The sequence below is a fragment of the Oncorhynchus masou genome, chromosome 9 (genome assembly GCF_036934945.1).
Source record: "Oncorhynchus masou masou isolate Uvic2021 chromosome 9, UVic_Omas_1.1, whole genome shotgun sequence".
NCBI lineage: Eukaryota > Metazoa > Chordata > Actinopteri > Salmoniformes > Salmonidae > Oncorhynchus > Oncorhynchus masou.
Window position 1 is genome coordinate 23,897,870 of NC_088220.1, and position 25,120 is coordinate 23,922,989.

The following is a 25,120-nucleotide window of genomic DNA, read 5'->3' on the forward strand; positions in this document are numbered from 1 at the left end:
TTTACTCTACCTCCTGACTGGCCAGGACAAGTCTCCCAAGTTTTCTTAGACCCGGATGGAAGAGACAGGGCTTCATACACAGCAGACAGAGGCAGAGTACCTCTTTCTATAATCCATCACAACCTTCTCCTCTCTACTCTGCTCAGTGGGATGGTTTGTATAAATTTGCACAGGAGGCGTGGAGCAGAGTAGAGTGGAGGCAGAATTCCTTGGCCTTGCAACATCGGATTTGACAGAAGTCCATGACAACCAGACTGCAAACTGTGAGCTGTGTTTACTCTTAATGCAAAGCAAGTGAGCAATCATGCTAGTTTATTACCCCAGGATGAGATGCCTGCCACTCTGTCCTCAACCCCATGACTTCTGAACTATGCTATAAATACACATAGCTCTGTCCGCCCTGGACTCTTCAACTGAATTTCACACCGCAGCATTCTCCCCTGTGAGTTGCATCAGTAATATCACAAATATGCACCCTAGCTTACTGTACAAAGGTTATGGGACTTTATTTTGAGATCAAATTTCCACTCTAGTCTGATTCAGGATGCTATATGTCCAATTTCAGTTCCCATTAAGAGTTTAGTGGAGTCTAGTGTTGTTTACAGTTATAGTGCATTAGGAAAGTATTCAGACCCCTTGACTTTTTCAACATTTTGTTACGTTACAACCTTATTCAAAAATGTATTTTCCTCATCAATCTACACAATACCCCATAATGACAAAGCAAAAACAGGACATTAGATTTTTTGGGCAAATTCATACAAATTTAAAACTGAAATTTCATATTTACATAAGTATTCAGACCCTTTACTCAGTACTTTGTTGAAGAACCTTTGGCAGTGATTACAGCCTCGATTCTTCTTGGGTATGACGCTACAAGCTTGGCACACCTTTATTTGGGGAGTTTCTCCCATTCTTCTCTCCAGATCCTCTCAAGCTCTGTCAGGTTGGATAGGGAGCGTCGCTGCACAGCTATTTTGAGATCTCTCCAGAGATGTTCAAGTCCGGGCTCTGACTGGTCCACTCAAGGACATTCAGAGACTTGTCCCATATCCACTCCTGCGTTGTCTTGGCTGTGTGCTTAGGGTCGTTGTTCTGTTGGAAGGTGAACCTTCGCCCCAGTCTGAGGTCCTGAGCACTCTGGAGCAGGTTTTCATCAAGGATCCCTCTGTAATTTGCTCCATTCATCTTTGCCTCGATCCTGACTACTCTTTCAGTCCCAGACACTGAAGAACATCCCCACAGCATAATGCTGCCACCATCATGGTTGACTGTAGGGATGATGCCAAGTTTCCGTCAGATGTGACACTTGGCATTCAGGCCAAAGAGTTCAATCTTGGTTTCATCAGACCAGAGAATCTTGTTTCTCATGATCTGAAAGTCTGTAGGTACCTTTTGGCAAACTCCAAGCTGACTGTCATGTGCCTTTAAGTGAGGAGTGGCTTCAATTTGGCCACTCTACCATAAAAGCCTGATTGGTGGAGTGCTGCAGAGATGGTTGTCCTTCTGGAAGATTCTCCCAACTACACAGAGGTACTCTAGAGTTCTGTCAGAGTGACCATCGGGTTCTTGGTCACCTCCCTGACCAAGGCCCTCCCGATTGCTCAGTTTGGCCGGGCAGCCAGCTCTAGGAAGAGTCTTGGTGATTCCAAACTTCTTCCATTTAAGAATGATGGAGGCCACTGTGTTCTTGGGGACTTTCAATGCTGCAAACATTCATATGTTATGAATTTGCTTTGCTTAAGATCCCAGAGTGTTGTCTTTAATCGTAGGATATAGTGTTGATATAGGCCAGCTCTTTATTTTGGTCAGTTCTGCGGGAATTCCTGTCATGTTATTGTGTTTCTTGGGGAAATCTTTCATTTATTCGTATTATTTTTTAATATTGTGAAGAATGTTGCTTGTTTTCAAAGTGATCAATGCAACAGAGTTGTCTGGACAGCTCCTGACTGGACCTAGATGGTGGTGGATCCACCCTACATCCGGACACATAAAGCATGTTAAATAGCGAAAACTCCCAATATCTTTATCATGTGCTCATGTTCTTTTTAAGAATGATGTTTTTCCCATGAGAAAGGTTTGCAGTATGTACAATTAATTTTTCTGTTCGGTTTTTGATTAGCAAAACAAGGTTAAGGGGAAAAAGAAAACATTCTATTAGAGGAAGTGTCTACATTTCAAATCAATAGCAAACTTGTTTCATTTTATGAAGCTCAAAGAGCCTCAGCATGCTGCCAATGGGAATGACACTGATGCCAGATGCTATTATTGATTTGTTTAAGCCACCGTTTTTAGAGGCTTTGGTGTGAATGGTGACGCTGCTTGACATCGGCTGAGTCATACAATTCACTATTCAGACCACCTGTGTCTGTGTTTGAAAGGCTCTGATCCTCCGGTTGAGCTTTCCCTGTTCTTTAGTCAGTTTCATGGTCAACTGCTGCACATTTTTGACAGACATAGACCAGAAACCATCTTTTCCATAAATGTTCTATTCATCCATTTGAAATGTTGTCCATAAAGGTTCACATTCACCCCCAGTATAAAGATAGGAAAATGTATACTAACACATTTGTTTTTAGGTTAATGTTTAATTTTAACCGAACAGGAACTGAATGTTAGTTGAGGTAATTGAGATAATATGTACATGTAGGTAGAGTTAAAGTGACTATGCATAGATAATAAACTCTGAGTAGCAGCAGCGTAAAAAAGGGGAGAGGGGGCAATGCAAATAGTCTGAGTAACCATTTGTCCAGCTGTTCAGGAGCCTTACGGCTTGAGGGTAGAAGCTGTTAAGAAACCTTTTGGACCTAGATTTGGATCTCCGGTATGCTGTGCGGTAGCAGAGAGAACAGTATATGACTAGGTTGGTAGGAGTCTGACACTTCCTCTGACACTGCCTGGTATAGAGGTCAGAGGTTGAGCAGTTGCCATACCAGGAAGTGATGCAACCAGTCAGGATGCTCTCGATTGTGCAGCTGTAGAACTTTTTGAGGATATGAGGACCCATGCCAAATCTTTTCAGTCTCCTAAGTGGGAATAGGCTTTGTCGTGCCCTCTTCACAACTAGGGATGGGTATGGTTAAGATTTTAATGGTATTACTACTCATAACCGATACTGCTTATCGATCCAGTACTTTAACATTATTCTTATAGATTCTTTTTGTTATTTATTTTACAAAAACATAAATACAAATTATGAATATAATTAACATTGCTTTACTTTCTGAAATGTAAAATAAATAAAAGAAACAATTATTTACAGCAAAAGAAACAGCAATGTTTTGAACAAATCACTATGATAGACTCTATTGTGGTGAGGGAAATAAAATAAAAATTAAATAAGCAAAATGTTCCTGCAAAAGATCGGGCAACGAGAGATGAACTACAAGCTAGGGAGTCGAAAACTGTGCATTTCTCTGCCTGTACATGATGCACTTTCCATAGATGTTTGGACAGATTGCTCGTGTTTCCGCCCTTACAAGCAAAAGTCGTATTGCACTTGTGGCAACAAGCATTGTCAGCATCTACTCTGGTGAAGCGTAACCACACTTTTGAACGTTTAGCTCTCTCCGCCATCTTCACTAAACCTCGAGACTTTCTTACTATTAGATGTCGTGCACCAGCTGTTGTTTACAAATATACACAGACCGCCACTCCTTGTCTTACCAGAGGCTACTGTCCTCTCTTGCTGATACAGTGTATAACCCGCCAGCTGTATGTTATTCATGTCGTCGTTTAGCCACGACTTGGTTAAAAATAAGATATTACAGTTTTTAATGTCCCGTTGGTAGGATATACTGTATGTGATCGTAGTTCGTCTATTTTATTATCCAATGATTGTACGTTGGCTAATAGGACTGATGGTAAAGGCAGATAACCCACTCGCCGTCAGATCCTTACAAGGCACCCTGACCTACAGTATGTCCCCGATATCTCCGTGTCTTTCTCCTGCGAATGACGGGGATGAGGGCCTTGGCGGGTGTCTGAAGTAAATCCTTTGTGTCCGGCTTGTTAAAGAAAAAGTCTTCTTCCAGTCCGAGGTGGGTAATCGCTATCCTGATATCTAGAAACATTTCCAGTTCCTGCTTCTCCATGTTAAGCCGGCTAACACAGACCAACGGGCCAGAGCCTCATTGGTTCATTGTTCCAAGTTGCCAACACTTTCCAAAGGAGGTATTTATAGTCTTGGGATTATTAGTGCATTCATAACTGCACACTACATGACATTTGGACAGACAGTCACATGAATCTCCCGTTTTAGTCCCTTGTCTTTAATCAGGTTCATAAACCAGCCACACAGTCATGCAACACTTGTATTGCTTGCATAATGTCACCAGGATTATGGCACCAATAAACCGACTCATTCATCTTTGCCCCCAGTTTCTTTATTATATGGCTTTGTGCTCTATACAGTTCAGTTAGAAATACACATTTATTTGACTGTTAGTGTAGCCTACATAACTGTTTGGGTCTCAGGATCAAAGGATTTCACATACTTGTCAACATGTCTATGTCAAACTGGCAACCCGACAGTGTACATGAACATGAATTATATGACGTTGCTGTTGCCCTCACCCGTTTCGCTATTATTTGGAGCCGTTTAAATCAAGGGCCGTGTAATTGTCAAGTAATAGACCCTACAACTCTTATTTGTTACTTTTTTTGTTATGCTAATCAGTGTAAGGGTTGTCTTTATACTTGTGAATATGGCCCAGTAATATCATATCAGGCAGCATAGGGGCTACCTTTATGTTTGTCAATGTTGAATGATTATTATTGATGTAATGGGCCATAAAGTATGATGGGATAAACAAAGTGGTATCTTTCCCATTTCAGGATGCCAGGTTGGTTAGTAATCCTATACTCGATAAAGCCTTTTTATACCTTTAACGTACAGGCTCTTACGATGCTCTGACAGCATTCATCATTATTAAATATGCTTAACTCTTGAGGGAAGTTGATCCTTTTTTGTTGTTGACTATGCCTCGGATAGCTTTATTCTTCACAGTCAGGGACAACAATAATGATTTGCTCGCTTTGAAATAATTTGAATATTGCCAATTTATGGCCGACGGGACTGAAAATGATGGACATTCTGGAAGACTTTGGACTTTGCTCAGAAGTCTTGAATACAGAGGAGGGAACCCAGACTGTTTCTTAGTGAATCGTAAAATTATAGGGTGTGTTAGGTTGTAAAAATATGTAAACCATTCAAATCAGTGTGAGACAGGAGGTTGTATTGTTCTGAGGTGAAGCAGTCAGCTTGTGGTTAAATATACGTTCCTTTACAAGACATTCTCCTCCCATGTATTGGTGAGCAGGTCTGTCAAGTTGCCCCTGTACTCTTTTTATCGTGTTACTGTAAGGCCACCTCGATCAGCAGCATATTATAATGATATCGTAGGCCATATTAGTACAAGTTCTTGGATATACACCCTTTTATGGTCTTTGTGAAAGTACAAGTCAACACCACTCAAACAGTTATACAGGAATCCCATCTACTCTACTGGGAACGTTACTAAGGTTATTACTGTTTATGTCTGTGGCGGTATTAAAAAAGTAGACATGAGAAGGACCTATAGGGATTTTAGACTTACCCATAAAGATCCTGCATTCCAGATGGGAGGCCCAATACAAACCCTGACGAAATGTAACTTTAGCACTACCTCGCTGTTCTAAAACCCACTACAGCCAATGTCCGTGACCCAGAGGAAATGTAATTAGCATAATACAACAATACCCATCAAAATCCATCTGTTTAAGCTAGAGATCTGTTTTTTTGTTGTCAGTCCACCGCATCCGTCCATGTCGGCCTTCTGTATCTGCTGTGGAAGGTGGCAGAGCTACAGTGCTGTTTATTAGGCCTGGAGACATCCCCGAAATATCAATCTTCTTATGAAAACGTCTGTAGCGTCCAAATGGTATGGGCTATGGAAAGATGGTACTCTTACGAACACGATGGTGTTCTCTGTTTCACTCTACAACCGCCACAAGTGTCACAGGCCTGGTCTGAAGCAGAAGAGGCTGCTGAGGGGAGAACGGCCCGTAATAATGGCTGGAACGGAGCAAATGGAATTGTATCAAACACCTGGGATACCATTCCACCTATTTCGCTTCAGCCATTACGATGAGCCTGTTCTCCCCAATTAAGGTGTCACCAACCTCCTGTGGTCTGAAGGTAACCTGGTACCAGACTGAAAAAATAATGAAGTGAAGGTATACGGGTAATTCCACAACATTTTCTTTCTTCTTTTTTTCTAACATCTCTCAGATATAATGCAGGCACTTCAAAACGTACTTCATTTTCATTTATTTTTGGACTATCTGTTTTTCACGAGTGAGTCTGTTATTCACTGTGTTTCTATGGGCTAATAGCAGTATGGCAAAATTCAATGTTTAATCAATCATTTTTTAATATATATTTTTTTATATCTACAGGGGTCGTAAAATGTTCCATCTGAAAACAATTCCATAAGTTAGCTTAGTTGAAACCCATCCGCGGTGCCCTTAGGCCTTCATTTATTTATTTTTTACTTTGTTTAAAAACAATCTATTTGTGTTTTTTTATGTAACTTTCTTTTGATTTCTTCCACTTTGACATGCAGACGATAAATGGGCCTATGCTGTGTTACTATAGTACTGAGGGTGCTTCACTTTGAAGTGTGTGTGTTTTTCAATTATACTTCTGCATTGAATGTGTGGCTTTTCAATAGTCATGGCAATGAGCATACCTTATAGGAGATGGAATGAGAGGGTACTAAGTACTGAATGGGACCGCTTTAGTTGTTACATCCCTCCAACAATAGCCACATTTCTAACACCACTCTAAAGTGTCTTCAGCCAGGTTGTCACAATCTGCCCTCGAGCCAATAGGTGCAGTTAGACTTTTATATCTTTGGCCATAGAATTTTAAAAGGCTCTGAGTCAGAATATTAAGGCCTACAATGAATTTATTCCTCTCAAGGCACTTCTGTAAAGTCCAGTGTTTTTATTGGTCCTACTCCTGCAGCTGGTATTCTATCAACAGAAGAGTCATTCTCTAATATTAGCAGCTCTAAGTAATACTGTTGAAACACACTGCTACAGTTTATTGCTTTTTTGAACATTTGGGGATCACTTCAATCTGAGTGTTTGCTTTAGTGAATTATTTGACAATCATCTCAGGTCTTGTATTTATACCTGCTATTTTTCAGCTTCTTTCTGTTTCATAGAATCTCCCGAACTCTTTTTGCTGCTCTGAACCGTTCTGTCATTTACATTCGGGGGGAAAAAGTCTATGAAATATCATCGAATGACTTCTATTATGTTGAATCAATATCATGCTGATAAACAACCCGAGAGGGGTTTAAGATAGTCAGTCACAGCAGAAACTTCTCTCTGTAATCTCTCCCAATGATATGAGTGGATTGTTAATTAGCCTACTGACTCCATAATCAATCATTAAACTCTCCTAATTCATTTTAAATAGTTTTCTATACTTATAGGAAGTAATGTATGTTTTGGGAGATAAAGAGATACTCTGGAGGCATGGCTGCACACTGTATCCACATGATGTGCATTATTAATGGTTTGGCAAATTGCTATTTTAATACCCGGCTGCATCCACATGCCCAGAGCAGAGCTGAGAGCGTTGGTGCCGAGCAGGAGAACTCAGTAAATATGATGTCAGGAGGAGCACAAGTAAGAGCATTAGGAGCCCCAAAACCATCATTAAACCCAAATTAGCATTTAAATTAAATTGGAAATCCATCAGGGACAGTGTGTGTAGTATTCAGTATAATGAGAAAGTTTCCTTGAGGCTGATGCTGCTTTTGTGGCATGCGGCATCCCCCACCCCCAACAGTAACAGGCTGGCTTCTTTCTACCTGACACATATGGTTCCCTCGGTGTATTAGTCCACAGTTAAATTAGGGAAAAGTTGAAAGGAAAATGTCTTCAATTTGTTGAGTAGTAATATATAAAATATCATTATATCATGGTAAGTGAAAAGTATAAAACATATATCAGAAAATTGTTATTAGTGATTGAATGAATACACTGTCTGGGTAAAACCTTAGTTCAGGAACAGGAAGCAGCCAATGATTTGGAAATATGTAGCAAATGTGAGTCTGGGAAGAGGTCAGAGGTCAGACGTCATGTTCCTTGATTAGGATGGGGGATTAATGAGCTCTGGACCAACAGGGGAAACCTGAGCCAGATGGCAGGGTGTCCCTCCACAACAGGCAGGGTGTCCCTCCACAGTCAGACTCTTAACTCTCACACATGACAAACATTGGCTGCATTCTGGAAACTCAGTAATGATGATCTTGTTTCCAGCATCAACTAACAGAGTTGCACTCAGATGAGACTACAGAGACACATCCTTACTTGTAAGATTTCATGTATATATGGCTTTTGGCAAATATTACAAGCACAATATTTACAGTGCATTCGGAAAGTATTCATACCCCTAGAATTTTTCTACATTTTGTTACGTTACAACCTAATTCTAAAATGGATTAAATTATTATAAAAACCTTATTCACATAAGTATTCAGACCCTTTGCTATGCGACTCAAAATTGAGCTCAGGTGCATCCTGTTTCCATTCATCATCCTTGATGAGGTCCACCTGTGGTAAATTCAAATGATTGGACATGATTTGGAAAGGCACACACCTGTCTATATAATGCTCCACAGTTGACAGTGCATGTCAGAGCAAAAACCAAGCCATGAGGTCGAAGGAATTGTCTGTAGAGCTCTGGGACAGGATTGGGTCGAAACACAGATCTGGGGAAGGGTACCAAAACATTTCTGCAGCATTGAATGTCCCCAAGAACACAGTGGCCTCCATCATTCTTAAATGGAAGAAGTTTGGGTCCACCGAGACTCTTTCTAGAGCTAACTGCCTGGCCAAACTGAGCAATCGGTGGAGAAGGGCCTTGGTCAGGGAGGTGACCAAGAACCCGATGGCCACTCTGACAGAACTCCAGAGTTCCACTCCTCAGTAAAAGGCACATGAGAGCCTGCTTGGAGGTTGCCAAAAGGCATCTGGTCTGATGAAACCAAGATTGAACTCTTTGGCCTGAATGCCAAGTGAAGTATTGTGGTGGCAGAGACTGGGAGACTAGTTAGGATTGGAGGTAAAGATGAACAAAGCAAAGTACAGAGGGATCCTTGATGGAAACCTGCTCCAGAGTGATCAGGACCTCAGACTGGGGTGAAGGTTCACCTTCCTTAAGGATAACGACCCTAAGCACACAGGCAAGACAATGCAGGAGTGGCTTCGGGACAAATCTCTGAATGTCCTTGAGTGGCTCAGCCAGAGCCCGGACTTGAACCTGATCAAACATCTCTGGAGAGACCTAAAAATAACTGCGCACCGATTCTCCCTATCCAATCTGACAGAACATGAGAGGATCTGCAGAGAAGAATGGGAGAAATTCCCCAAATACAGGTGTGCCAAGCTTGTAGCGTACTGAGTAAAGGGTCTGAATACTTATGTAAATGTGATATTTCCATTTTCTAAAATTTCTAATGACCTGTTTTTGATTTATCATTATGGGTTATTGTGTGTAGATTGATGAGGGGGGGGACTATTTAATCCATTTTAGATGAAGGCTGTAATGTAACGGTCTGAATACTTTCCGAAAGCACTGTATGTTAGTGTGGAAAGTTTCAAAGACTGAAGATATGGTGAGATGGAAGAGCAGAGGAGACAGACATTATCTACAAAACACGTTAGAGTTTGAACTGTGTAATTATAAAGAGAATGGGTTATTTAAATAAAAGGGTGTTAGTATTTAATTTTTCTTCATCTTCAAATGAAAGACATTCCTCTCTGTTCCTCAAAAGGTTTTTGACATCTGGTTACGGCATATTATAGGATAAGTAATTAAGCAGTTTGACACCTCACCACTCAGAAGTTCCAATTATACCTACGGTATCACAAATGAAATTGGTGTACATAATTTCATTTCTAAAATGATTAATGTGAGCAGAGAAACAAAGCTTGGGCACACTGTGTTAGCAAACACATTTGACAGCTATTCAGACAGACTGGTAATGAAGTCAAGGAATGCTGCAAGGCTCACTCTGACAGATGTTTTAATTGTAAAGAAAAAAGAAGAACACATTAAAACATCACAGGATCTCAAAGCACGTGAAATATATCAGCCTCATAGGGAATGTTTTTCACTTATTAAAATAGAAGAGAAATAAACACATTCCGTAAATGGTCTTGAAAGTGACAAAATATGTGTTTAATGAAAACAGTCCAAATTTTCTGCAAACAGTCCAAACTCCATGCAGCCAGTCCGGAATCCATGTAGCCAGTCCAAAATCCATGTAGCCAGTCCAGACTCTATGCAGCCAGTCCAAACTCTATGCAGCCAGTCCAGACTCCATGCAGACAGTCTACACCATGCAGACAGTCCAGGCTCCATGCAGACAGTCCAGACTCCATGCAGCCAGCACAAACTCCATGCAGCCAGTCAAGACTCCATGCAGACAGTCCAGGCTCCATGCAGACTGTCCAGATTCTCTGCAAACAGTCCAGTCTCCATGAAGCCAGTCTAGACCATTCAGACAGTCCAGACTCCATTCAGACAGTCCAGACTCCATTCAGCCAGTCCAGACTCCATGCAGCCAGTCCAGACTCCATGCAGCCAGTCCAGACTCCATTCAGACTCCATGCAGCCAGTCCAGACTCCATTCAGCCAGTCCAGACTCTATGCAGCCAGTCCAGACTCTATGCAGCCAGTCCAGACTCTATGCAGCCAGTCCAGACTCCATTCAGACAGTCCAGACTCCATTCAGACTCCATGCAGCCAGTCCAGACTGCATGCAGCCAGTCCAGACTCCATGCAGCCAGACCAGACTCTATGCAGCCAGTCCAGACTCTATGCAGCCAGTCCAGACTCTATGCAGCCAGTCCAGACTCTATGCAGCCAGTCCACACTCTATGCAGCCATTCCAAACTCTATGCAGCCAGTCCAAACTCTATGCAGCCAGTCCAAACTCTATGCAGCCAGTCCAGACTCCATGCAGCCAGACCAGACTCCATGCAGCCAGTCCAGACTCCATGTAGCCAGACCAGACTCTATGCAGCCAGTCCAGACTCTATGCAGCCAGTCCAGACTCCATGCAGCCAGCCCAAACTCCATGCAGCCAGTCAAGACTCCATGCAGACAGTCCAGACTCCATGTAGCCAGACCAGACTCCATGCAGCCAGTCCAGACTCCATGCAGCCAGTCCAGACTCCATGCAGACAGTCCAGACTCCATGTAGCCAGACCAGACTCCATGCAGCCAGTCCAGACTCCATGCAGCCAGTCCAGACTCCATGCAGACAGTCCAGACTCCATGTAGCCAGACCAGACTCCATGCAGCCAGTCCAGACTCTATGCAGCCAGTCCAGACTCTATGCAGCCAGTCCAGACTCTATGCAGCCAGCCCAAAATCCATGCAGCCAGTCAAGACTCCATGCAGACAGTCCAGACTCCATGCAGACAGTCCAGGCTCCATGCAGACAGTCCAGATTCTTTGCAAACAGTCCAGTCTCCATGAAGCCAGTCTAGACCATTCAGACAGTCCAGACTCCATTCAGACAGTCCAGACTCCATTCAGACAGTCCAGACTCCATTCAGACAGTCCAGACTCCATGCAGCCAGTCCAGACTCCATGCAGCCAGTCCAGACTCCATGCAGCCAGTCCAGACTCCATGCAGACAGTCCAGACTCCATGTAGCCAGACCAGACTCCATGCAGCCAGTCCAGACTCTATGCAGCCAGTCCAGACTCTATGCAGCCAGTCCAGACTCTATGCAGCCAGTCCACACTCTATGCAGCCAGTCCAGAATCCATCCAGACAGTCAGCCAAACTGGCAGCAGTCAGTGTTGGTATCTTTCTGCTGGTTTAACCTGTAACAGTGCTGCTGACACAGTTTCAGTGTGCTGGCTGTTGTTTATCCATGTGTATTGAGCTGGTTCTGTGGCAGGACTTTTGAATGGAGTGAATGGAGCACATGTGTGGTGTATGTGTGATTGTGTGTACATGTGCAACGTTTGTGTGTGCAGCGTGTGTTTGTAACATATACTGTATGTGTGTGTAGTGTGTCTGTCTGTGTCTGGAGAAAGACCACCTGTGACCACTCTGTCTGGAGGATATGGAGTCAGGGACTCCCGCTGCACAGTCTCTCCACCTAGAGGGTTGAATGACGCTATACCTGCCCATAAAGTCCCTTTGAGAAAGCCAATAGCCTCAGTATAGCACATCATCATCTACACATCTATCACTCCAGTGTTAATGCTAAATTGTAATTATTTTTACCTCTATGGCCTATTTATTGCCTACCTCCCTACTCTTCTACATTTGCACAAACTGTACATATATTTTTCTATTGTGTTATTGACTGTACTTTTGTTTATGTGTAACTGTGTTGTTGTTTTTGTCGCACTGCTTTGCTTTATCTTGGCCAGGTCGCAGTTGTAAATGAAAGCTTGTTCTCAACTGGCCTACCTGGTTAAATAAAGGTGAAATAAAATCAAATAAATGAACATGTGTTTCATTGTAAATATTGCCTTTCCCAGGTGTATATTTCAGCACATCAGAGATGTCAATTGTCGTGCTGAAAGTCAAAGGCCCAGTGATGCTAACTGTTGTGTTTGTGTGTAGCCAGGTGTTTATTGCTGACTGCTACAAATCACTTCATTCTAAACCAAATAACACATATCAGAGACCTGCCCGCTGCCTCTGGGCTCAGAGGAGAATCAATCAGGTCAGCTCTCAAGGTGTAAAGGTGTCATCGGTTGACAGCTCTAATCAAACCTTACGTCCGTGCTTCATAAACAACTGTAACAATTGTTTCCGTATGAATGAGAAGGGGTCATCTTAAGATCACATGATCAGTTTTAATGTCAACAATATCATGTAAACTGTATTACAAGGTTATTTACCTGTACTTTGTTTACAGTGAGCCAGCAACAACCAATTTGAATATTTTAGGCTTAGTCATAGTAAGGCAAAACCAGTGACAGAATGAGAGACAAATGGATTATACCACAGGTGAAGCAGAGTAATATGGACCTTGGACATTTCATCTCATGCATTTGTGTAGATAATTAGAATGAGTTGCACAAACCATTGCATTATTATTATTATCCCACTTGATTTTCTCAGTCCAATGTCCAGTTGTCTGGGGTCATTCTGTTCAGAATCGTTTCAAATGCCTGTGATGATGTTCATAAAAAGACTTTACTATATTTCTGGTACAGTTGAAGTCGGAAGTTTACATACACTTAGGTTGGAAACTCGTTTTTCAACCACTCCACAAATTTCTTGTTAACAAACTATAGTTTTGGCAAGTCGGTTAGGACTACTTTGTGCATGACACAAGTCATTTTTCCAACAATTCTTTACAGACAGATTATTTCACTCATAATTCACTGTATCACAATTCCAGTGGGTCAGAAGTTTATATACACTAAGTTGAGTGTGCCTTTAAACAGCTTGGAAAATTCCCAAAATAATGTCATGGCTTTAGAAGCTTCTGTTAGGCTAATTGACATAATTTTTGCAAATTGGAGGTGTACCTGTGGATGTATTTCAAGGCCTACCTTCAAATCAGTGCCTCTTTGCTTAACATCATGGGAAAATCAAAATAAATCACCCAAGACCTCAGAAAAAACATTGTAGACCTCCACAAGTCTGGTTCATCCTTGGGAGCAATTTCCAAACGCCTGAAGGTACCATGTTTATCTGTACAAACAATAGTACACCAAGTAGAAACACCATGGGACCACGCAGCCGTCATACCGCTCAGGAAGGAGACGCGTTCTGTCTCCTAGAGATGAATGTACTTTTGTGCGGAAAGTGCAAATCAATCCCTGAACAACAGCAAAGGATCTTGTGGAGGAAACATGTACAAAAGTATCTATATCCACAGTAAAATGAGTCCTATATCGACATAACCTGAAAGGCCGCTCAGCAAGGAAGAAGCCGCTGCTCCAAAACCACCACAAAAAGCCAGACTACAGTTTACAACTGCACATGGGGACAAAGATATTACTTTCTGGAGAAATGTCCTCCGGTCTGATGAAACAAAAATATAACTATTTGGCCATAATGACCATCAGAGGAAAAAGGGGGAAGCTTGCAAGCCAAAGAACACCATCCCAACCGTGAAGGACGATCATGTTGTGGAGGTGCTTTGCTGCAGGAGGGACTGGTGCACGTCACAAAATAGATGCCATCATGAGGGGGAAATGATGTGCATATATTGAAGCAACATCTCAAGACATCAGTCAGGAAGTTAAAGCTTGGTTGCAAATGGGTCTTCCAAATGGACAATGACCTCAAGAATAATTCCAAAGTTGTGGCAAGATGACTCAAGGACAACAAAGTGAAGGTGTTAGAGTGGCCATCATAAAGTATAGACCTCAGCTCTATAAAAAGTTGTGGGCGGAACTGAAAAAGCATGTGTGAGCAATGAGGCCTACAAACCTGACTCAGTTACACCAGCTCTGTCAGGAGGAAAGGGCCAAAATTCACCCAACTTATTGCGGGAATCTTGTGGAAGGCTACCCGAAACGTATGACCCAAGTTAAACAATTTAAAGGCAATGCTACCAAATACTAATTGAGTGTATGTAAACTTTTGACCCACTGGGAATGTGATGAAAGAAATTAAAGCTGAAATAAATCATTTGCGCTAAAATGGTTCTGACATTTAACATTATTTGTCACACCCTGACCTTAGAGATCCTTTTTATTCTATTTGTTTGGTTAGGTCAGGGTGTGACTCTGGTGGGAAAGTCTATGTTTTCTATTTATTTGTTTTTGGCCGTGTGTGTTTCCCAATCAGAGGCAGCTGTCTATCGTTGTCTCTGATTGGGAATAACATATAAGTTGTAATTTTCCTTTAAGGTTTTGTGGGATCTTGTTTTTTGTTTAGTATTTCTGCCTGACAGAACTGTGCGCTTTTGTTTTTTTGTCTTTGTTATTTTTTTGGTGTCATCAATAAAAACACGATGTACGCCTACCACGCTCTCCCAACGAGAGCCGTTATGTTATTAAATTAAAGTGGTGATGCTAACTGATCTAAGAAATTGAATTTTTACTAGGATTAAATGTCAGGAATTGTGAAAAACTGAGTTTAAATGTATTAAGGCTAAGGTGTATGTAAACTTTAGACTTCAACTGTATGTACAGTAGAACTGCAATAGCACCAATCAACCACAATGTGAACTATGTAATTTTTTACATTACTGTTTAGTCATTTAGCAGACAGTCAGTAGTGAGAATGTACATTTTCATACTTATTTTACTCGTACTAGTCCCCAGTGGGAATCAAACCCACAACCCTGGCCTTGCAAATGGGTTACATGGGACCTTGTATAAATTAGATTTGAATCATGTTTTTAGAAATCAAACTGACACGACCACATGAAATTGAGAGAAATTACACACATATATTATTACACTAGAGGTAATCCTTCTGACGACATAGTATGGAAATACTCTGTATAATAAAAATATTCATATTTTGTAAATACATTCATAGGGATATATTTGCACACTGTACAGGCAAAGCCCAAGTGACCAGATGCAGCCACGGTCAATGCACATGTGCAACCCTGTGACAAGTCATCTGGAGATTTTCCTTGTCCATTTTCCAAAAGGGAATTCCTGATATTGTAACACATGGAGATCATATCAGTGACGGTACAGATATACATTTATCTGTTCACTCCACTCAGGGTGAAAAAACAGTAATGAAGTGTCTTCTCTGCATTTTTAACAACTACCTCCTACTGTTGCTTGTGTTGCAGGACTGCTGCATAGCCCCTGTGGCAGCCTATTGTATTCATGCATCCCAAAAGGACACGTGAATGCAATGAATTTCTTGAACAAAATGGGATTATGTGACCCAACCAGTAATACAACCAATAGCTCATATGACCATGGCAAGTGAAAACAGAATTCAAAATCTGCTACACTATTCTTGCATGCATTTAAACAATGAAGCACAATCATTTGTCATTGGCTTCATGAATATGAAGTGGCATATCCATGTTAATCCCAGTCAGTAAATTTAAGTCTGTTCTGCCTGTAATGTTGTTGCATGTATTGATTTAATCCTCACACTGTTAGTGGATATGTTATTGTAGAGTAATTAGAGGCATATTTTCATTTAGATTTTCTGATAAATATTTAAAGAACACTATTTTATTTTCCCTGGTCTGCTAAATCATCTAAATCATAGGTTCAAAATCTGGGCAGTTGTCAAACAATAAATCGCTGCTGACAGCCTTACAAAATGTGGTATAGTGAGTCATTTTCGGGGCATATCTATAAGGTCATAATGAATCCTAACTGCCTGAGTAACCTCTATTTCTCCTTGTTTCATAGGGAGTTTTGGCATTGATGGGTACATGAATCTAAGTTCCGGGGGCCCGATGCCTGTGATGGAGGAAGTAAATATCAGCAACAGTGAGAGGTAAGGACAGTACACGCCATCCATGAACACATGACTCTTAAATGAATAGGTACATTCATCATTCTTTCATTCATTCAAGTGTTGGCACACATACAGGAGTGATTAGGTGTCATACACACGTAGGGTAGCGTGAGGGATGGTGATGCTATGGGTAGTCTAAAGCTGTGTCCAAAATGACTTCCTATTCACTACATCAGTGGTTCTCCAACCCCTCCCCAGACATTTCATCATGTTGTTCTACAGTAGCGCTGAACTAGCTCACCTGATTCACCTAGTCAAGCGCTTGATGATTAGTTGACAAGTTGAATCAGGTGTGCTAGCTCTGGAATAATTCAAATACATGGAACGGATGGGTGTCCCAGAGGAGAGAACCACTAACCTACATAATGTACTGCTTTTGACCAGGCACTATAGGGCTCTGTGCACTATGTAGTGAAAAGAGTTCCATTTGGGATTCAGGCTACAGTGCTTGGGGAAGGACATGCACTGTGGTCAGCTCTGCAGGAACCAGAGGCTTCCTCCTCGGGAATCATCTTTCCCTGCTTTTGTATCTGCTTGCCTTCTCACTGTACTCATGTGGTATCCTGTGACAGGCTTCCTATTAGGAGGAAAGGTTTCTATAAAAAAATAGCACAAAAATAGCATTATACAGAACATAGATCTTAAATGACAAGAGCACTTACAAATGGACCCATTGCCCCCTCGACCTGGTCATCTTTTTTGACTGGATGACATACATAATTGTATACATGGCGGGTATTAGAAATAGTTGGTATCATAAATATGCTCTTGCAATGGCTTTCCAGAATCATGTGTACAGTAGAAAACATGTGGCAGGGCTTGCAAATTATCATGGATTACAAAGGGAAACCCAGCCGCGAGCTGTCCAGTGACACAAGCCTACCAGACGAGCTAAATAGCTTCAATGCTTGCTTAGAGGCTAGCAACACTGAACTATGCATGAGAACACCAGCTGTTCTGGACGACTATGTAATCCTCCTCTCCGTAGCCAATGTGAGTAAAACCTTCAAAGAGGTTAACATTAACAAGGCAACAGGGCCAGACAGATTACCAGGATGCATACTCAGAGCATGCACTGACCAGTTGGTAATTGTCTTCACTGACATTTTCAACCTCTCCCTGACCCAGTCTGCAATAGCTACATGTTTCAAGCAGACCACCATAGTCCCTGTGACCAAGAACACCCACGTAACCTGCCTAAATTACTATTGCTTGTTAGCACACACATCTGTAGCCATGAAGTGCTTTGAAAGGCTGTTCATGGCTCAACACCACCAATCCAGACACCCTGGACCCACTCCAACTCGCATAACATCCCAACAGATTGACAGATGATGCAATCTCTATTGCACTCCATACTGCGCTTTCCCACTTCCCACCTGGACAAAAGGAATACCTACGTGAGAATGCTGTTCATAGGCTATAGTTAAGCGTTCAACACCATAGTGCCCTCCAAGATCGTCATTAAGTTAAGGACCCTGGGATTAAATATCTACCTCTGCAACTTGATCCTGGAGCTCCTGACGGGCCACCCCCAGGTAGTGAAGTTAGGCAACAACACATCCAACATGCTGACCCTCAACAGGGAGGCCCCTCAGGGGTAAGTGCTTAGTCCCCTCCGGTACTCCCTGTTCACCCACATCTGAGTGGCCAAGCACGACTCTAACACCATCATTAAGTTTGCTGACGACACGACAGCAATAGGCCTGATAACCGATGCCAATGAGACAGCCTACAAGGAGCAGGTCAGAGACCTGGCAGTGTGGTGCCAGGATAACATCCTCTCAGCCAGTCAAAGGAGCTGATCGTGGACCACAGGTCGAGAGTTTCAAGTTCCTCGGTGTCCACATCACTAAGGAGCTTTCATGGTCCACACACATCAACACTGTCTTGAAGAGGCCACGACAACGCCTCTTCCCCCTCAGAATCGGCATGGGCCCTCAGATCCTGGAAAAGTCATACAGCTGCACCATTGAGAGCATCTTGATTGGCTGCATCACCGCTTGGTGTGGAAACTGCTTGGCATCCAACCGCAAGGAGCTGCAGAGGGTAGTGCGCATGGCCCAGTACATCACTGGGGCCAAGCTTCCTGCCAACCAGGACCTAAATAATAGGCGATGTCAGAGGAAGGCCGGTAAAAGTCTTCAGCCAGCCAAGTCATAGGCTGTTCTCTCATTGTGTATTTATTCCTTGTGCTATTATTTTCCTATTTTTCTACTATTTCTCTGCATTGTTGGGAAGGACCCGGAAGTAACCATGTCACTGTTAGTCTACACCTTTTGTTTACGAAGCATGTGACATAAAGCAATTTGATTTGATTTGAAACGTGTGTAGGAAACATATTCTCTAGACTAGAGACTGTTTCATAGACAGTGTGTTCATTCAGCTCATGTTGATGTGCTCCTGATAAGCTGAAACCTATTGAAGAATGTACAAGAGACAACAACAACACCATGTGGTGCTGATTCGCTATAGTAATGTGCTTTACAAAGCTGCCAAAATATTCATTGATAAACGCATGTCCCCTGGGGCTCGGCTGGTAAATTATTATCAGCTCAAGCAGTTGTGAGAAGACTGTTCCATTTGACATTGTTTAGGACACATTTGTATGAACGTCTCGTGCCGTGATTTATGGCATCTGTCAGTGATATCAGAGTAACCACATGTACAGCATCATCATTCCTTTTTCTACTCACTTTTCCGGGAAACGGTTTAGCAATGAAAAAATGCACCCATCTAAGACATTTGGCAGTACAAGAAGCTAGTGTTGTGAGAAAGTTTGAACACAGACTAACCACTTTGCTGCGATTCATCATCTTTCCTGTTCAGATCAATTACATATATAGGATCTTCATTTGAGCCAGTTTGCTACAGCAGGAAAATAATCCTGCATCAAAAGGACATGTTAATAATTACGTGGCCGTTATTAGGGGTTTATACAGTTTTTTAGGGTAAATCAAGTCTGACATTTTAAAGTGGAAATTATAAACTGTAGAAGCCTTTTTAAACCTTGCATTCACTACAAGTGTGCATTTCAGCGAGAAAAGAGTGATTCAATTAAGATCCTACATCTGTGACTAAGGTGTTGGTGGCAAGTAAAATTAAGCCATGGTCTGCTGCATGTTTTTTTCCAGATGTATTTCATATAGTCTCTCAGGACTGCAACTGTATTATAAAAACGTATTGTATTACTAAGTGAATGTTAATGATCTTACAGATAGAAACACACGCTTGTGCCTGTCTAACCACTGTGAGTAACTGGTTGGGTTGCCGCACCTGGAGGGGGGATAATATGTGTTTGTTATACAGAGTAAAAGACTAGAGGTAGATAATAGTATGCTAATACAGTAACTCTATCTCCTGGCAGTAACTCTATCTCCTGGCAGTAGCTCTATCTCCTGGCAGTAACACTATCTCCTGGCAGTAACTCTATCTCCTGGCAGTAACTCTATCTCCTGGCAGTAACTCTATCTCCTGGCAGTAACTCTAGGTCCTGGCAGTAACTCTAGCTCCTGGGAGTAACTCTACCTCGTGGCAGTAACTCTAGCTCCTGGCAGTAACTCTAGGTCCTGGCAGTAACTCTAGCTCCTGGCAGTAACTCTACCTCCTGGCAGTATGTGCTGCTCATACTATTACAGTAACTATCTCCTGGCAGTATGTGCTGCTCATACTATTACAGTGACTATATATTCTGGCAGTATGTGCTGCTCATACTATTACAGTAACTCTATCTCCTGGCAGTATGTGCTGCTCATACTATTACAGTAACAATCTCCTGGCAGTATGGGCTGCTCATACTATTACAGTAACTCTATCTCCTGACAGTATGTGCTGCTCATACTATTACAGTAACTAACTCTATCTCCTATTTCAGTAACTCTATCTCCTGGCAGTATGTGCTGTTCATACTATTACAGTTACTATCTGCTGGCAGTATGTGCTGCTCATACTATTACAGTAACTATCTCCTGGCAGTATGTGCTGCTCATACTAATACAGTAACTATCTCCTGGCAGTATGTGCTGCTCATACTATTACAGTAACAATCTCCTGGCAGTATGTGCTGCTCATACTATTACAGTAACTATCTCCTGGCAGTATGTGCTTCTCATACTATTACAGTGACTATATATTCTGGCAGTATGTGCTGCTCATACTAACTGACTTGATGTTTTCTGGAGGCCACAATGTTTGCTTTGTCAGCTTTTTCATAATTGACACTAACATTATGGATGATGAAAAATGGCGCCGGAGGAGATGGGCCAGATGGATTAACAAGGCCGCAGGGCCAGGCGGATTACCAGGAACGTACACTCCAAGCATGCGCTGACCAACTGGCAAGTGTCTTCACTGATATTTTCAACCTCTCTGTAATACCAGCATGTTTCAAGCAGACCACCATAGTCCCTGTGCTCAAGAACACTAAGGTAACCTGCCTAAATGACTACCGACCCGTAGCACTCACAACTGTAGCCATGACATGCTTTAAAAGGCTGGTCATGACTCACATCAACAACATTATCCCAGAAACCCTAGACCCACTCCAATTTGCATACCGCCACAACAGATCCACAGATGATGCAATCTCTATTGCACTCCACGCTGCCCTTTCCCACCTGAACAAAAGGAACACCTATGTGAGAATGCTATGCATTGACTACAGCTTAGTGTTCAACACCATAGTGACCTCAAAGCTCATCACTAAGCTACGGACCCTGGGACTAAATACATCCCTCTGCGACTGGATCCTGGACTTCCAGACGGGCAACCTCCAGGTGGTATGGTTAGGTAACAACACGTCGGCCATGCTGATCCTCAACACGCGGGGCCTCTCAGGGGTGCATGCTCAGTCCCCTCCTGTACTCCCTGTTCACTCATGACTGCATGCCCAGGCACGACTCCAACACCATCATTAAGTTTGCCGATGACACAACAGTGGTAGGCTTGATCACTGTCAATGATGAGACAGCCTAGCCGTGTTGTGTCGTCAGCAAACAAGATTAAGACAAAGAAGATGATTGTGGACTACAGGAAAAGGAGGACCGAGCACGCCCCCATTCTCACTGACGGGGCTGTAGTGGAGCAGGTTGAGAGTTTCAAGTACATCACTGGGGCCAAGCTTCCTGCCATTCAGGACCTCTATACCAGGCGGTGTCAGAGGAAGGTCCTAAAAATGGTCAAAGACTCCAGCCACCCTAGTCATAGACTGCACGGCAAGCGGTACCGGAGCGCCAAATCTAGGTCCAAAAGGCTTCTTAACAGCTTCTACCCCCAAGCCATAAGACTCCTGAACAGGTAATCAAATGGCTACCCAGACTATTTGCATTCTCTCCCCCCATCCCTCTTTTACGCTGCTGCTTCTCTCTCTCTTTATTATCAATGCATAGTCACTTTAACTCTACCTACATGTACATATTACCATCAATTACCTTGACTAACTGGTGCCCCCGCACATTGACTCTGTACCGGTGCCCCCTGTATATAGCCTCACTTCTGTTATTTTATTGCAGCTCTTTAATTATTTGTTATTTATTTTTTACTTAACACTTATTTTTCTTAAAACCTCATTGTTGATTACGGGCTTGTAAGTAAGTATTTCACTGTTGTATTCGGTGCATGTGACAAATACAATTGTATTTGATTTGATTACATGTTCCTCAAAATCTGAATCAAAATACTATTGTCTTCATTTAAAATAAAGTTAAATCATTAGGTCAAACCTATGTTGATTTGTCCATATCCATAGTACAACTCATGCTGTTTTCCAGTAATTATATACTGTAGGTAGCCTATTTGTTCTTGAGTTACTGTTCTTTTTCATTCATTTCCTCAACAATGATGAAACCAACAGTCTATGTTCTATGCTTATTTAGTCTCATCCTGAAATATCATATTTTATTACCAAGACCCAGTTAATGGATTGAATAAGCAGTTGAATACAGAGCTTGCTCTGTCTCCTTCCTCTACGGCCATTGCAGTGGGAGTTCATGTGTGGGTCATTGGAATGACAGTGTGTAAAGGTCCAACATAACTCTATGTAAACAGAGCCCCGTTTCGAAGTCAATAACTCCTGCAATGTGACAGAGAGAGAGAGTTTCTCATGTGTTGGAACGATAGGACAAAATAAGAGTATCATCAAAGGCTTGCATTGAATTGAACCTTTATGTTTATATTATGCAAAGGCCTGTTTGTTGAATAATGATACATGTTTTGGGATGGATAATTGCTGTTTAGTCATTTATTACATGAGTAATTTCTTCAAAAGGGTTATACCTGGAACCAGAAATGATATTACCTTGAACCAAAAAGGGTTCTCCTTTGGGGACCGCCGAAGAACCCTTTTGGAACCCTTTTTTCTAAGAGTGTAGCATTTCCGCTGAAAAAGTCAGGGTTCCATAGCCACAAGTAGAACAGCAGAAACTGGATCAGCAGCATGAACAGATGGACTGGGGATGGGGGCAACCAGGAGTCAGGCAAGGTAGTTCTGAGGCATGGTCCTAGGGCTCAGGTCCTCTGGAAGGGGAGAGAGAGAAAGAGAGAGAAGATAGAGGGTGCACACAGTTGAAGCCAAATACATTTAAACTGAGTTTTTCACAATTCCTGACATGTAAAAATGCCCTGTCTTAGGTCAGTTAGGATCACCACTTTATTTTAAGAATGTGAAATGTCAGAATAATTGTAGGGAGAATGATTTATTTCAGCTTTAATTTCTTTCATCACATTCCCAGTGGGTCAGAAGTTTACATACACTCAATTAGTATTTGGTAGCATTGCCTTTAAATTGTTTAACTTGGGTCAAATGTTTCGGGTAGCCTTCCACAAACTACCCTCAATAAGTTGGGTGAATTTTGGCCCATTCCTCCTGACAGAGCTGGTGTAACTCAATCAGGCTTGTAGGCCTCCTTGCTCGCACATGCTTTTTCAGTTCTGCCCAGAAGTATTCTATAGGGTTGAGGTCAGGGCTTTGTGATGGCCACTCCAATGCCTTGACTTTGTTGTCATTTTGCCACAACTTTGGAAGTATGCTTGGGGTCATTGTCCATTTGGAAGACCCATTTGCGACCAAGCTTCAACTTCCTGACTGATGTCTTGAGATGTTGCTTTAATATATCCACATAATTTTTCATCCTCATGATACCATCTGAAGTGCATCAGTCCCCCACAACATGATGCTGCCACCCCTGTGGTTCATGGTTGGGATGGTGTTCTTTGGCTTGCCAGCTTCCCCCTTTTTGCTCCAAACATAACGAATGTCATTATGGCAAAACAGTTATATTTTTGTTTCATCAGAGGACATTTCTCCAAAGAGTATGATCTTTGTCCCTATGTGCAGTTGCAAACTGTAGTCTGGTTGTAACGCTTGTCTCTGACGAGGAGGAGGAGTAGTAGGAAGGATCGGAGGACCAATGTGCAGCGTGGTAAGTGTCCATTTTAATATGTTAAACTGAACACTACAAAAATACAAAATAACGAAGTGAAAGAACAAACAAAAATCGACCCAGTCCTGTGTGGTGAAAACACAGACACAGGAAACAATCACCCACAACTCAAAAGTGAAACCAGGCTACCTAAGTATGGTTCTCAATCAGGGACAACGAATGACAGCTGCCTTCCAAATCATAGAAAAAGGAACATAGACAGCCCACCCAACTCACGCCCTGAAAATACTAAAACAAAGACATAACAAAAGAACTAAGGTCAGAACGTGACAGTACCCCACCCAAAGGTGCGGATTCCGGCCGCAAAACCTGAACCTATAGGGGAGGGTCTGTGTGGGTGTTTGTCCGCGGTGGCGGCTCTGGCGCGGGATGTGGACCCCACTCCACCATAGTCTTTCTCCGCCTCTTTAACCGCCTCCGTGGCCCATTTAGAGCGGCGACCCTCGCCTCCGACCTCGGACTGGGGACCCTAGCCCCGGGTCCCGAATGGATGGGAGATTCCGGCAGCACCGGACAGGCGGGAGACTCCGGCAGCTTCGGAGTGAAGGCCGATTCTGGCAGCTCAGGACAGATGGGTGGCTCTGGCAGCTCAGGACAGATGGGCGACTCTGGCAGCTCAGGACAGACGGGCGACTCTGGCAGCTCAGGACAGACGGGCGACTCTGGCAGCTCAGGACAGACCGGCGACTCTGGCAGCTCAGGACAGACCGGCACCTCTGGCAGCTCAGGACAGACGGGCGACTCTGGCAGCTCAGGACAGACGGGAGACTCTGGCAGCTCAGGACAGACGGGAGACTCTGGCAGGGCTGGGCAGGAGGAAGACTCTGGCAGCACTGGACAGGCGGAAGCACCTGTAGGGAGGAGACGGAGAGACAGCCTGGTGCGGGGGCTGCCACCGGAGGGCTGGTGCGAAGAGGTGGCACCGGATAGACCAGACCGGGATGGCGCACTGGAGGTCTCGAGCACCGAGCCTGCCCAACCCTACCTGGCTGAATGCTCCCCGTAGCTAGGCCAGTGCGGCGAGGTGAAATAGCACTGGGCTGTGCTGGCGGACTGGGGACACCATGCGTAGGGCTGGTGCCATGTACCCTGGCCCGAGGAGACGCACTGGAGACCAAATGCGCTGAGCCGGCTTCATGGCACCTGGCACGATGCCCACTCTTGCCCGGCCGATACGAGGCGCTGC

At 43.0% G+C, this 25,120-nt stretch overlaps 1 protein-coding gene across 2 annotated transcripts in view; it reads left to right on the forward strand.

Moving 5' to 3' along the window:
• LOC135545704 (5-hydroxytryptamine receptor 4-like) overlaps positions 1 to 25,120 on the forward strand; it is a 179,121-nt gene that overhangs the window by 13,303 nt on the left and 140,698 nt on the right. For both annotated transcript variants that reach the window (XR_010456492.1, XM_064973509.1), the window contains exon 2: positions 16,387 to 16,474. Coding sequence is in view for 1 of the 2 variants with exons in the window: in XM_064973509.1 (XP_064829581.1) it covers positions 16,410 to 16,474 (65 nt within the window). In the remaining variant the exon portion in view is untranslated. The remainder of the gene's footprint in view (positions 1 to 16,386; positions 16,475 to 25,120) is intronic.